The sequence below is a fragment of the Falco punctatus genome (assembly GCF_963210335.1).
Source record: "Falco punctatus genome assembly, chromosome: 2".
NCBI classification, from domain to species: Eukaryota; Metazoa; Chordata; class Aves; order Falconiformes; family Falconidae; genus Falco; species Falco punctatus.
Window position 1 is genome coordinate 106,065,326 of NC_137581.1, and position 14,544 is coordinate 106,079,869.

At 35.4% G+C, this 14,544-nt stretch overlaps 1 protein-coding gene across 1 annotated transcript in view; it reads left to right on the forward strand.

Annotated features, from left to right (window-relative positions):
* TMPRSS15 (transmembrane serine protease 15) overlaps positions 1-14,544 on the forward strand; it is a 323,388-nt gene that overhangs the window by 296,011 nt on the left and 12,833 nt on the right. Inside the window, exons 16-20 of the mRNA XM_080377677.1 lie at positions 3,780-3,869; positions 5,166-5,291; positions 5,757-5,888; positions 8,241-8,351; positions 11,016-11,148. Coding sequence (XP_080233803.1) covers positions 3,780-3,869; positions 5,166-5,291; positions 5,757-5,888; positions 8,241-8,351; positions 11,016-11,148 — 592 coding nt within the window. The remainder of the gene's footprint in view (positions 1-3,779; positions 3,870-5,165; positions 5,292-5,756; positions 5,889-8,240; positions 8,352-11,015; positions 11,149-14,544) is intronic.

Sequence of the window (14,544 nt, forward strand, 5' to 3'; positions counted from 1 at the left end):
ATGCAGACCTATCATGTTGCAGAGTCTTTTAGAGGAAAGCGGAGAGATTTAAGCATCCTCAAAACATTACAGTTTCACAGAGATACTTAGAAAAATCTCACTGAGAAAAATATGAAAAGTACCTGTACACATCATTATAAATCCAGAAAATGTACATGAAAAATGAAGATTGCATATGATGTTAACCAGGTCCATGCGCATTCATAGCAAAACCTGGTACAAATATGAATAGGTCTCACAGAAAAAAATAATTAAAATATTTGATAGGGCTTTATAAATTATTGTGAAAGAGCCATGAACCTTTTGGAAAAAAAGAGATTTTTACAAAAGATCTATTCACAGATGGCTTCAAATCATTAAAACAAACTGAGCATGTTCCAGGAGTGTGTGCTATTAGATTTACTGTCACAAGGCACAGCTAGTTGCCCTCTTGACATCATATAGTAAATAAAAATGGTCTAAATTTAATAGAAAAAGACTGTTTGAGTTGTATTTATGTTGAAGCACTATGTACTAATGTTGTCATCCTATGAAATCTATCACTTCTAAATCTACCACATTAGGCCAGGTAAGAAAACAAAACCTTCTAACTATAAGAGCAAAATTTTGTTTTAGAGCTCCATCCTGAGACACAGGGAGATAAAGTTCAAGAACATGTCTCTGTCAGCAACATTAAATTTTAATAACACTAGTAATTTCAGTTATAATTTACCAAAGTGAATTTCGGAATTCGATTGTAATTTTCACTAAAGTAATACTGTGGAGAGGTGCTGATGTCTGCCACCTCCAGCCATCATTCAGGTGCTGTTGGTAAACACACCTCACAAGTTAGCATCAGTCTAAAGCAGGGGTCCTCAAACTTTTTAAACAGGGGGCTGGCGCGCGGATGAAGTGGCAGATCTGCGGCTGCTTGGTTTCCCCCCCCAACCCCGGGGGGGGGGGGGGGGGTGTGTCTGTAAATACCGGGGGCCGGATTGAGGACCCCTGGTCTAATGATTAGTGGTAGAGTGACTCTGTGGTAAATAGTAGCTTAGTGCTGCTGTGAAAATACCAAAGAAATATCATTCAAATTATAGATGTCTACCCAAAATATGGCGATGAAGTTTTAATATTCAAAAAAAGGATCTGGTCATGTGGCATAGAACTATTTATGAAACAGGTTAGAGAGGATCCATATTGTCCTTCAATATGATACAAAAGAACAGTCTAAGCTGTTGCTGGGTAAAAAACCTAAACTTTTGCATAAATTTGTTGAGGCATGCTAGGCATATGCTGTCTGTAACCTGCTGAAAAGAAAGTGAATATGTTATCAATCATCTTCAAAGAAGTCTGAAATTACTTTGATAGATATGGTATGAGCTTACTAACACTTGTTTTCACTACAAATGTCATGTCTGTAAACAAAAGATGAAAGAATCTGAGCTGAGCCAATTTCTTTTGCTAGACTTAGAGCTTCGGTAAGAGGCACTGGCATCATTCACACTGCCACAAAAGCTTATGGAATAATAAAAAAAATATATTTTGGTGGTGGGATAGGGAAGCTGGATTTGCTTTTGTCTTTTGCAGAAAACTGTCAGCCTTACACTTTCATCTAAACTGGATTGCTTTCATCTTCGTATTGATTTATAACTTGTCTTTTAACACAAACAGTGTGGAAATTACAGCGTAGATTCCACACTTAAGATGTGTATGTCGATATAAATTAATGTTTTGGACAAAGCACAGAGGATTATTTTATGAATATGTCATATATTTTCTACAGTGTTGAGAAAATTATCTGTTATGCTCAATGAAAGGACCAAGTTTATTGGTGCTGATTGCTATTTGGTTCTCTAACGAGTGACAGATATACAAATAACTCCACATAAGTTTGTGTTTAAAGATCACTGGAAATTTTTAAAACAGTTTTTCCAGACATGAGTAAAATCAATTACTTCCATCATTTTTCAGTGCAGGAGAACAAAGACCATTACTAATGTGCCTTGTAGTTAACACCAGATCAGATTTCACCATAAGTTGCCCCTACTCTGCTATTAAGAAAGTTGGTTTTGATCAGCAGACGATATGTCTAAGAATCATGTATTTTTCATGCAACTTTACAGTAGTTGTGTGTCTGTTTGTACGTGCGGTAATGTGCCATAAAAAAAGCCAGTGTAGTCTATATTTGTTTTTAATGGTATTTACAGAAAGTAGTCCTCACTGTGAGCCATACAGCTAAATCATATTATGCTTGGTGGTCAGTGTGCGATTGTTAACAGTTCCTTTTCCTTTTGGAGAGTTTGGCTTTTCTTACCAGGAGTAATTTTGTGAAATAGAAAGTTCTAGAAGATGGCTGTCATGAGAATCTCTCTTGTTTTTAGTGGGGCTTCCTCCCAGTGGGATTCAATTGGGCAAACTCAGTAGGACTTGTAGATTATGTCCCTAGTCCCCAGGCAAGTGGCTCAGAGTGTGCAATATGGACAGACATAATGAAACGCAAAATTTGAGCTATAAGGGGGTGAGCGTTAAAAGTTTAGCCAAAGTCTGAAAGTTAAAAATATAAAATCTAATTCAAAGAATAAAACTGCAACAAAGGAAAATAAAAAAGATAGATTTCTTCTGTTTTAACTTCTATTTCCTGAAGCAGGTGGAGGAGCCCTGTTTATTTTTGAATAAAGTAATTGCAAACAACAGAAGAGGGAACACACCAAAATTCATTCTTATGGTAAAGCTGAAATGAAAAGAAATAAGATTTCTTAACATGAAGTAAAGATTTTGAATATGAAGCTGACATATTTTGGATGTAAACCACCACCTAAACTATATATTGAAAGATAATATTGAATATGTAATGTACTGTTGGATATGTCTATGTGTGTGAATGTTTACATCTGTGTATATACATATCTACAATATTTGCTTTTAAATTTTGTTCATTTTTATATATAAGTACATATACAAGTTTATGATAAAGACCTTTCTTACTCGAGCAGTTTTTTCAAAGAAAAAAAAAATGGGTACTTTGACCATTTACACGGTTTAAGTGTAAAAGTTTTTGGGGTCCTGCTGATGAAATCTAACAGTGTAAGGGTGTTTTTGATATAAAGTTTATTTTCTAGATGACAAAATGGGCTTTATACTTGAGTATCTCTGCTAATGCTGCAAGATCAATCGGGTAATAAGCAAGGCATACAAGTCAACTGCATAAATAGGTTATATTTGGGAGGGTGGGAGAGTGGGAACAGCTTTCCCTCTTTCTTTGACATTTTCTACCTTTTATAATAATCTCCTATTAAATTATACAGTTGACTGTATCGCACCTTTTTTTCTTCATATTTTCTGTCATATGCACAGCTTCCAGAACAATAATCACCAAAGGAAGGACAGCCTGTGTCCTTCACCTAGCTACATGGCAAAGACTTCTCATAGCACCACCGTGAATACAGTTGTGTACCTGGGCACTAGCACTTCACAAACAGCAATATATGGACTATAGCTGTACATAACACTATGCATCGATTGTATGTGTCAGCAGGTCTGACTTTGACACTATAACTAATAAGGACAGTGAAATTCTTACACGTGTTTTTTCCTCAATGCTGTGTCCTTATCAGTGTTGGCTTCTAACAACTCACCGTTCAAGCTTTATATTAATGACACTGTAACTGAACCCTTACAGTGATGAAGTTAGCTTGAATATCCTCTTCAGAATTTTTTTTTTTCTAAATTATCTTTGATACAATGGAAGGCAAAAGTAAGACAATAGGTTAATTATGGGTTTGAAATGTTTTCTTTTTCAGCTGACTGTGGAGGTCCAGTTGAACTGTGGGAGCCAAACAGTACATTCAGCTCTGAAAACTTTCCAAACAATTATCCTAATCAAGCTTTCTGTAAGTCATTCTTCTCCAAGTCTTGGGAAAAGTTTAGCCATATAAAAGTAGAGATACTAAATCTGCTTTCCCAAGTCAGATGTTGTCAAGCAAATATTAAGCCATACACAATGGGATCTTCTAAGTAAACTCTGTATGGCACTTAGCAGAAGCTAAGGAATTGTGCCATTTGAATAAAAAGTGATGAAGACAAGGATAATCCCTTGGAATGGGTTCAGACAGGCCAATTCCATCATGCATGCCTATTATGTTAAATACCTTTATGCCAATGCCACAACAAACAAAGTGCTGAAAGTCCCCATTTTAACATTATAGCTCAATGTATTTGCCAGGTTAATATCATCTCTTCTGTTAAGTAGTTTACCTTTTTTAGGGGCAAAGAATGTGTGCATGCATTTTGGAAGGGATCCTCTCTTTATTGAGGGTTTCTTAACATACCAGTGAAAACGTTATTCTACTGATGTTATTTGATTTACATCAAGCTACAGATGGCAAAAGTGAAAAAGTTTCAATGTGGCCCACTATGTGCTGTTGATGGATGAAGAAAGAAAGAGAATTTTGCCATTGCTTCTTAATGAAATTTTAATTATTCATTACTTCACCTTTAACTGGAGAATTGTGTTGGGATGCTCATCACAAGAGCTGTAATTTTGTGTTTCTGTCCCACTGGAGATATGGCTTTCATGTCCAGGCATTAATTTCACAAGTTCCCAAATGAGATTCCTACTAGTGAGAAGATACTTCTCATTCTATGAATAGATTAAAAAAAATGTTTGGGTGTTTTTTTTTTTTACTTTCTTTACAATATTTCCATAGTATCCATACTAACATAGGTTACATATGATAAAGCATAGGCTAAACAAGCAAATACTTCTCTAGAAAGACATCTAACTTGAAAGACAGGCTTCTGTCACTGATTATACAAATTATCTTACTATCAAATAAGACTTAAGTCACAAGACTATTTGTCACATTTTCACAGTTACAAAAAGAATTAGCTTTGCTATTTTAGGGACACTCACAGTTATCAGAATGGTAAAAACATGCATGTGTATATGTCTTAGGAGCCCAAATCCAGTTTTCAAAAGTGTTTTAGAGAATGAATCAATTGAATTTTGGATCTTGACAGCATAAGTTGCTTTCAAAGATAAGATTTAGACTTCTGTGTCCCCTGGGTGATTCTTAACAGTTTAGCAGAGACAATTTTCCCCAAAAATACTTCAACATGAAAATGACACTTTAAATGTAACAACCGAAAAGCTGATTTTAGTGTGTGCATGTGTTATTATTTTCTAGGTGTATGGTACTTAAATGCTGAAAATGGAAAAAACATTCAACTTCATTTTCAGGTTTTTGATCTGGAAAATATTTATGATGTAGTTGAAATCAGAGATGGCAGAGGAGCCAATTCCTTACTTTTGGGCAAGTAACACCATTGGGTACTAAAAAATGTAATCAGAGAGCTGGAAGCAAACTGATGGATATAATATAAAGAAAATTAATTATCCCTAATTTCATTCTACCTTTCTTCACATTTTTGGGTCTCAGAAATTATGAGGAAAATGAGAAAGCATACTGTATGTGACCTCACATTTCCCAAATGTTTGCATACACTCTGCTTTCTATGCAATCCAAATGAAATTAACTTCTCAATAAATAAGACTGCTCATGTATGTGGAAAAACAAGCATAATCTCTTAGCTGAACCTTATTTTTCTATATGGCTATGTTAAATTTGGGCTTGAACTTTGATCATTGCAGTCTAACAGTTAGGTTTGGCAGAATAATTGTATTCATGTAGTAGCAATATTTGTTTTTGAACCCAAAACACTTTGAAATGCATAAGAACAAAACTGGTTAAATGTATTCATGTTCTGCTGGAGAATAGCTGTCTATACAGGACAAGGGCTATTGCCAGATGTCTTCTCTACAACAAACCAGATGACAGTAATCCTCCTTACGGATAAGTCTGCAACAAAGAAGGGATTTCTTGCAAACTTTACTACTGGATACCATCTAGGTAAGCACATGAACACCTGTATTTAAGAGGTTATACACTGGTCAAATACATTGGAGAAAAAGGGGAAAGTGGAAGGTGACTCTCACCGTTTGATCAACGAAATATGAAAATGTTAAAGAGAAAAAGCCTAGCAGTTACCCATCTGTACTTTATGTTTTCCAGCATGAAAAGTGATGGGTTTGTTGCTTTAGTGTAATTGGACCAATGTCTGTATCTCCTGCAAATCTGTATGATATTATGTGAAAAATTGACTCAAAATGTACCAAAACCTATTCAATTATTGAAGGTAAATACAAACTATTCCCTATACAAGACCCCAAAAAGAGTATCACTTTGTGACTCATTTGAAAGTGTTGTTAATGTATTCTTAAATGCATATGTAAAATATTATCAGTCACACCACTAGAAGAGAAAAATGCATATGGTAACTCTAATTACTGTTTGCAATATGGTCTTTCTTGCACTTTTAGAAATTTGGTCCTCAAGGTGTGAAGGACCTGGAAAGACAGTCTTTCACATATTTGCTCAGCAGTGTTTATGGTCCCAGCCAGTTCCCTTCTGAATGACTTCTGGGTTTTTGAGGGGCTGCAGTTAGACTGTCACTCATATAAGTAATTCACCAACCAGCTCTCTAAAACTATGCAAAGTGGACCCAAATGCTGAAGTATGTGGAAGAGCGATATGCTTACCAGGACAAACACTTACTCTAAGCCAAATCTTGATGGAGTTAATTAGAGGCTTTTTCTTGCTTCTGTGGAAGTCTGATAGCAGAACAAAGTGAAGGAAAAAGTAGTTTGTATTCAGAGATGTGTGAAGTACCATTCATTTCCATGAACAGAAAGTCAACAAGAATATATGATATTTTTCTTACTTTAAGCATCATAAAAAAGTATCTCCCAGCATGTTTAGCTAGCTGCAGCTTTTTTATAGATTAACAGTAAGATCGATTTTCATAATATTTAAAAAAAGTCTTAAGCATTGATTTACTTTTGTAAAATCAGCTCCATTTAGTCCCATTGTGCAAGGCTGAGAGATAGGTTTATATGGACATATGACCATTTTTCTGCTTCTTGTTCTACCTTCTCTATCCCATTTGTTCAGTCCAACACTATGCTTTTTATTTTTAGCTGGTTCAGCATCTTTGCTGAGCCAGCTTTGCCCATATTGTGTTGTAAAATAAAAATCAAGCTTAGCAAGGCAGAGTTCTCAAAGATGCCATTGCCAGTTCTGGTTAAATATATTTAAAAAGTTGCATTTGCATGAAAATTATGCTTATTCATGATCCTTGCAGCCAAAGGACAGAGACTAGTGTCATTAACATGCAGGCCCAAGGATAAAAGGATTGTCAGTACATAAATTAATTTTACCAAAAAAAGCTAATTATTCTTTGTATTTTATTTTGCCATGAAATATTGAGTTTTTGAAAAGGAAGCATAATTTGAAAATAAATACTATTGGGTAGTATGCCTGTCTGAGTGAGAACTGAATTCTGTGGAAAATCTACATCAGTTATGGCCACTGAACACATGAAAATCTGGTTCAGTCCTTTTATAGACCATATTCTTTTGATTCCATATTGCACAACAGGCCTTACTGACTAATAAATAAATCATTTTATATAAATATTAAAAGTTCAAAAGCAAAGCAATTATCTTGCCTTAAATGAGACTTTTAGATAATTAAATGCTTCAGTCAGTAACTCCAGGAAGATAAAATAAAGAAAATAAACAGATTTTCTATAGAATTTGAGTTTATGAGTGTATATTTTCCCCAAATATATAGAACCGTGCCATTAAAAATACACTTTGGCCATAGAAAGAATTATAACTTTATATTTGCTCTCTATCTGATGTGCTTCTGTTACACAACTGATACTGAAATTTCTGTTACTTTTGTCTCTTCCCCTTTTCCTCCAAGATAGGTTTCGAAAGGAGACTCTTGCCTTTCAGTGATTCTTTACTACTATGCTTGACTTGACATACTTTAAGGTCTCTAAACTTTTGTGAAAGTGCTGAACATCTGAAACTTGGAATCATTAGCCACTTTTGACAGGATTTAATCAGGATTTGACTCCAAAGTTTATTACATGTAACAGAAGAACACTAGTAAACAAGCAATGCTAACTATAGCAGAAACTACAAGGTATAAAATCACAGACTTCATTCTTAATTGGCTTCTATTTATCTGAAAATAATCTTTATTTTGAAAAAGAGATGGATAGGAAAGAAAAGGAAATGAAGGGTTCTGCATACTATCCACTCAACTTTTCTTTCAGGTGAACTGTATGATCTCCAGTGAACATCAACCTTCCCCATAATTACAGATTTGTTTTCCTTTCCTTTTTTCCTTCAGGAGCTTGTGCAGTTGATGAGCATCAGTGTGGTAGTGGGGATTGTATACCATTGTACAACCTTTGTGACAACCTACCTCAGTGCGAAGACGGCTCTGATGAAGCAAAGTGCAGTAAGGTTTCCTTCATACAAAGAGAAGTAATACATGCATATTGGGCAGGAATTACCTAGGAGAATGGCCACAAAACCTCAGCTAGCATAAACTACTGCAGCTGTGTGCAGCCCATGCCAACTTACACAGCAGTATCTCTTTGAGTCTCTCAGGGCCAAACAACAAAGTCACTTTTCTGAGATAGCATATGTGAGGTGGTGAAGACCTCTGGAAAAGGTAGGAAGTTCCTCTATGCTTAAAACGGTGGCTGCTTATAATGGCCTCAAAATTAAATGGAAATTCATTACCTGGTTTCCTTCTGTATACATTTCATATTCCCAAATTCTATCACATTTTGCTGTAATTAATTTGATTCTCACAGCAGTATACATTCTGCAGCGCAGAGCAGAGTATAAGAATCTTCTTGTTGGAAACTCCTAGATAGTTTTGTGGGTGTGAAGCCAAACTGCAGCACATGGCACCCTGCAGCCTGCCTGGATTCCAGCTTGTGGAGGCATTGCCTTAGGGTGGCAGGATTGCACAGCTGCAAAAGCAGCATCCATTGCTCATAGTGGATGTGCATGCTCCTACCAGGAGACCAACAGCTGCTGTTGCTTATTCCTCTGGTAAAATGGTACTTTCCAAAATGTAGGTTTACAGTATTTGGCTTCATTTCACATAACATGGAAATAGCATTCTCTAAACAATAATGTAAATGTAAAACTAATGTTTAAATCATGTTGGGCCTAGCACAGAAATTAAATTGCTGTTTCTGACAGTCTATTATGGAGCACTAATGGAAAAGTTAAAAGTGGGCTTTTAAGCTCAGTACAACATAATTTTCTTTTGTTTTGAAGAGGACTGCTAGGGATCAGATATGTCCTTGGATGTGTGTTGGCAGTTCTCATTGATTTCAACATCTTTTTCATGCAGATATATATGTCTATCTGTGTATGTGTCATATATAACTATATGTATACATATATATGTCTGAAGGCACAGATTCAGTCTTCACATTAGTGCAATTAACTGTTTTGTTGCCAACATATTCTTCCTTTAAAATGCATAGAATAAAATGCACTTCAGTTTCTTCTTAAGCAAAGAGGACTTGAATGGGTTTTTCCAGTCCTTGCTAAAGAACATCTGAACAAGATAACCATCACCTACATTAACATGACGTACATTTTCCCAAAGATTTATTCTTCCATAGATTGTCTATTACTTCATAAAAAATTACTCCACATTAAAGAACTTGTTTCCAAAAACCCATTTAATCCAAACATAGGCTGAATCAATCTAAGCCTTTAAATAAAATGGAAATTCAATTAGACATCCTCACATTGAGTCTTTCCAGTGTCCAAAAGTCTTGCCCATTTTCCTGAAACCAATTTCAATTTCTTATCAGAAGTGGCAATTTGAACCAGACAAACTGTCATTTTCAAATAGTTCAATTTCTGAAACTTCTTGTGGACTGAAAAGGCATAGGATACCTTCTCCTTTGCAGAATTCTAAAATATATGACATTTTAATTAAGCAGTTTTTAAGTGCTCAGTGTTTTATTCCTTACCAACAATATATTTGGAGAACATGGATCTGATGAGGAGAAAGGAAAAGAAATTATAGTACAAGTAGAAGAGAGGAGAAATGTCAAAAGTAATTTGGAGAAATCTCACAATACAAACAATTTGATTTTTCAAGACTGCTCAAATATTTCTCTTGACTGAGGTTTATCATTAGTTTATCACTGTATATCATTTCTTTCATTCATGCACTCTAGGTGTTAAAAAGGCATTCCTAAAAATCTTTTTTTTCTTCTTTTTTTCTTTTTTTTCTTTTTTGCTATAGTATGTATGCTTTACTTTTTTTCTGGAAACATTTTGGTGGAAAAATGTTTTCTGGACAACTAAAATTTTTTATAATAATTATTTTGGCAACCAGTAAATTTCAAATGCATTATACATTTTCCCCTACTTTATGCTAGCAATAACTGTCCTTTGCCTGAAATGCAGCTTGTAGCTCCTGAGACATATGTGGGATTCTGTTGACCTTCTTAAACCTTATGGTCCAATTTCCTTCCTTACTATGCCAATAGCATAAGATTTTTCACCAAATAGTTAATGAGTTTCTGAATTTTATTTCTGAATATTTTGTTTGGGGAGAAGTTTTGATAGGAAGATTGGTTTTCAGGGAGATTTGATTTTTTTGTGTGTGTGTTTTAACTAAAGATGCAATGAAAACAGTGAAAATTCTCATGGCAATTGGAACTGGAAGATCCAATTTTTCTGTCAGCTCTGGTTTTAACCTTATTTCCAGTCAGTGTTACTGAGCTAAAGCTTCACATAGTGTCTGGAAATTATATATTGCTGGCTAAGGAAAAACATTGGTTAGAGCTGATGGAAAATATACTGTTCATTGTCTATTCATGAGACATTTGCAAAATACAGGGTATGAAACTTTCCTGAGGCAGAAATATAGAAGGAGATGACAATAACATTTCCTTCCTGTGGGAACACAACATCCTGGAGATGCTGGGTTTATTACCACTGTAACTTATTTTAACATTTTTTTGGTCTTTGTTGCCAATACTATGTCTGTTAATATAACAGTTCTGTTTGCTTGGGGTGGTGGGGAATGTGCTTTGCCACCTATCTAAAATGCTTCTGTTCATTTTGGTTTGGTCTACAGTGAGATTGCTTAATGGTTCTCTAAGCACTGAAGGGCTGGTACAGGCAAGAATTGGGAAGACGTGGCACCTGGCATGTGCAGATGACTGGAATGAACAGACTTCAGACAGTGTTTGCCAGCTACTGGGGTTAGAGTGAGTGAAAAACATTTATTGTCCTTGTAACTTGTTTGCAGGTTTGTTGAATCTGTATATTGGTGTTTTCCTCATCATTTTACTGGTGTCTTTACCATCAAAAAAAAGGGCAAAAGTATTTTTCTGTGGCAAGTGAAGTGCTTGGTGTGCCAACAAATTTGTAAGTGTTACAGACCCTGTTTTGATGGCATTCATTACAGGACTGATGACTGAATATAGCAGATTAGGCATGTGGATACATAATGGAGAATAATGAGAGACTGATGTGGAGGTATTAGTCTTTTGTCGCTTTATGTCACCATTTACATCTTAACTTTTATAAGGATGGCTCAAGAATAAAGCTGGAGCAAACGGCAGCCTTGGCTGCTCTGTTATCATACTAATGTTCATTTCAAGTAAATTCCAGATAATCACCTGGCTATTCTGCTATTGGGTTCCCAGTCCATTTCATACCTATCATTAGACCTGAGCTATTGGGTGAGGAAACGATTTCTCTTGAGGTACACTTAGAAGGGGGAGAGAGGAGGGAAGTATATGACTGAAAAAATACATTTGGCATCAGTCACTGTTTAGCAGAATTTCCAGGGAAAAGGTGGGGAGGTTTGAGTGCAGAAGTGTTGTATTTTTCAATCTATGGTAAAATTAATAGCCTAAATTCTGGCCTTACTTACACTGTATGCAACTTCACTGCCATTCACCGAATAATAAATAGCTTTCCTACAGTGCTGAGGTTTTTAGGGAATGTCACTTATCCAAGTAATAATCAAATTAAATTCTAAGGTTGCAATTCATTATGTTGGTCTCTGACCAAAGTAGGATGTCTGCCAATGTCCGTCTGATAAATTAATTGTAGAAATCACAGAGTTAAGGGGACTTAGAAAAATATCCAAGTGTTATTTGAAAATACTTTTAGTCATTGGATGAATGTGTGCTGGATTTGATTTTTTTTATTTTTACTTTTTTCCCTTTGATTAAGTACTGCATTTACATAAATATCAGATAACTGTATGCACAAATCCTGATTGTAATTTATGTGTGTAGTTAACTCATTTATGCATGCATATAAGAACATGCAAATGATGACTAAATGTTCTTCTAGTCAAATACCTTGTCCTTTACAGTAGCCAGTAGCCTTCTTCCTCTGATTCTTTCTCCACCTGCCCTGCCTCCTTTCCCTCTATAACTTCTGGACACTAGTCATTTTGTGGTCTACTAGTTTAATTTACATTTTTAATTTTTGATAGGCTTCAGTGAACTTTGTCTTCCATGGTATTTTCTGTTACCTTTTAAAAATTACTTCTGCTTTTGTCTCCAGAACATTCTGTGGCAGTACACTTCAGTTTGTCTATATAAACTAGTTGGATATACTTGCTAAAAATAATCCTATTACATTCCCTATTTACATCTTTTTAATTCCGTTTCTTAGTTTATTACATATTCCCATTGTCAAGAAAAAATATTTTTAAACCTGAATTGCATCACATTCTCATATCCTGGGTGCTACTGCTGTTACTGATCCTACAGAATAGGATAAAATACTCATATGTATATACATATATTTAACTCCTGTAAGCATTATGCTATTTCTGCCTTCCATGAATCCCCCTGTAGCAATTTTGTTACTAACAGATGTTTGTAACAACAGGTCTTGAGTAAGCTATAGCTCATGCTCCCATACTGAATAATTACCTAGAATCATGCTTCATTAGAGAAAGAGGCTAAGGTTCATCTGGAACAATTTACTTTTGCTGTTAATGCTTATATATTTGTTAATCTCATTTACTGTTTAATTTATGAAAAGAACTGAAATTATAGGAGTCCTGTAGCATATCCCAATTATTCATGTAGCAGGGCTAGAAAGTGCAATGTTCCATGCAGATTCTAATAAAACACAAATGTGAATCTTTTTGCCTCCGTTTTTCAAATCTGTGACTGTCACATTTGTGATGTGTGCCAAACAGGAAGCAAATCTGCAGGCATGCTTATGCGTTCATCTACAAAATATAGATTAGGTAAATCATTTACAAATATTCTTAATGAGTCTGGAGTGCAAGGTGCACAAATTGATGCACTTGAGAAACCTGAACAAGACCCTTTGCTCAGCTTGCACTTGCAACTGTGTGCATCTGACAACACTGTTAAAACACGATTATTGTTAGCATCACTTTTCCTTGAACCAACATTGAGCTTTTCAACATTCTACTAGTCAGGTGTGAAACGTTCTTGTTTCTCTGGGAGCAGAGCCATCTGGGTCTTCACTGAATTGCATGCAGGAATGGGGACAGACTGCAATTTTGCCATACCCAGAAGTCTAACAAGGGCTGAGATTTTAAGCCTCACTCTCAACCCTGCAGTGTGTTTTCTTCATAAATGCGCAAAATTCTTGAGAAGGAAATGAGGTCATTGGACTTGAGATTTCCAGGTCAGTTAGGTTTTCATCCTCCCCACAAATGAATGGTCAGTAGTAGCTACATGCCTAGCTCCTGGAGACACCTCAGAAAATCCTGTCTTTGAATGTCAGACCTAGGTTCTCCAGTGTGCTAAGAATGTAACATATAGCCTGAAAGGGGTGGAAACGATCCCCAAAAATTTATACAAAAAAAAATTGTGTTCTGATGGGTAAGTTAGCATAATAAACAGAGAGCATGATCTTACTCTTCTGTAGAGCCAATGAGTGTCATATGCTGGATGTAAGAACCTGGTTCTCAATGTTTTCAGCATTAAGAACCAGAATTAGGACATTCCTAATAATCTGGTGATAGAATTAATTTCCCAACAGTTGTCACCAAGTAATAATATGCACTTTGACCTGAAAGCCACAGGAGGAATCTCAATGACTTTTTTTTGGCTTTGTAGGTCCACAGCTTCACTTCGGATCAGACACTGCTTAAACCCATTGCTTAAGAAGCTTCATTTCAAATCCAGAAAGTATAGAGAGGTTACTTTTATTTATCATCTTCAAATTTTCATATATAAAATTGTGTGCACACAAGCATTTAGAAAACAGCAGCTCTTCACATAAATTCACATGACCAAAGCGGTTTTATGCCCAAGAAAATGTTCCCTGTTTGTAATTTACTACTATTCTTCATTGTTTGTTTTTCTGTCAGAAAAATCAGTGGATGAAAAAGAAACACTGCCCTGTGTCTCAAACAAAAATTAAACAAACTGCAAACATTCCACAGCCTGAGAACTAAACAATTAATTGCAAAATGTGTGAACATATTTTCTTCAAATAAGAAAATAGTTGGTTTGTTGGGTTTTTTTAAACAGGGAAAAGAACTGGAGCTATCAATCATACTTCTTTCTATCCTTATTCTGATTTTTTTTTTTTCAGCATGGTATCACTTAATGTGAATCTTTCACAACATTTGTAACTGCTTATCGTTACTGAGC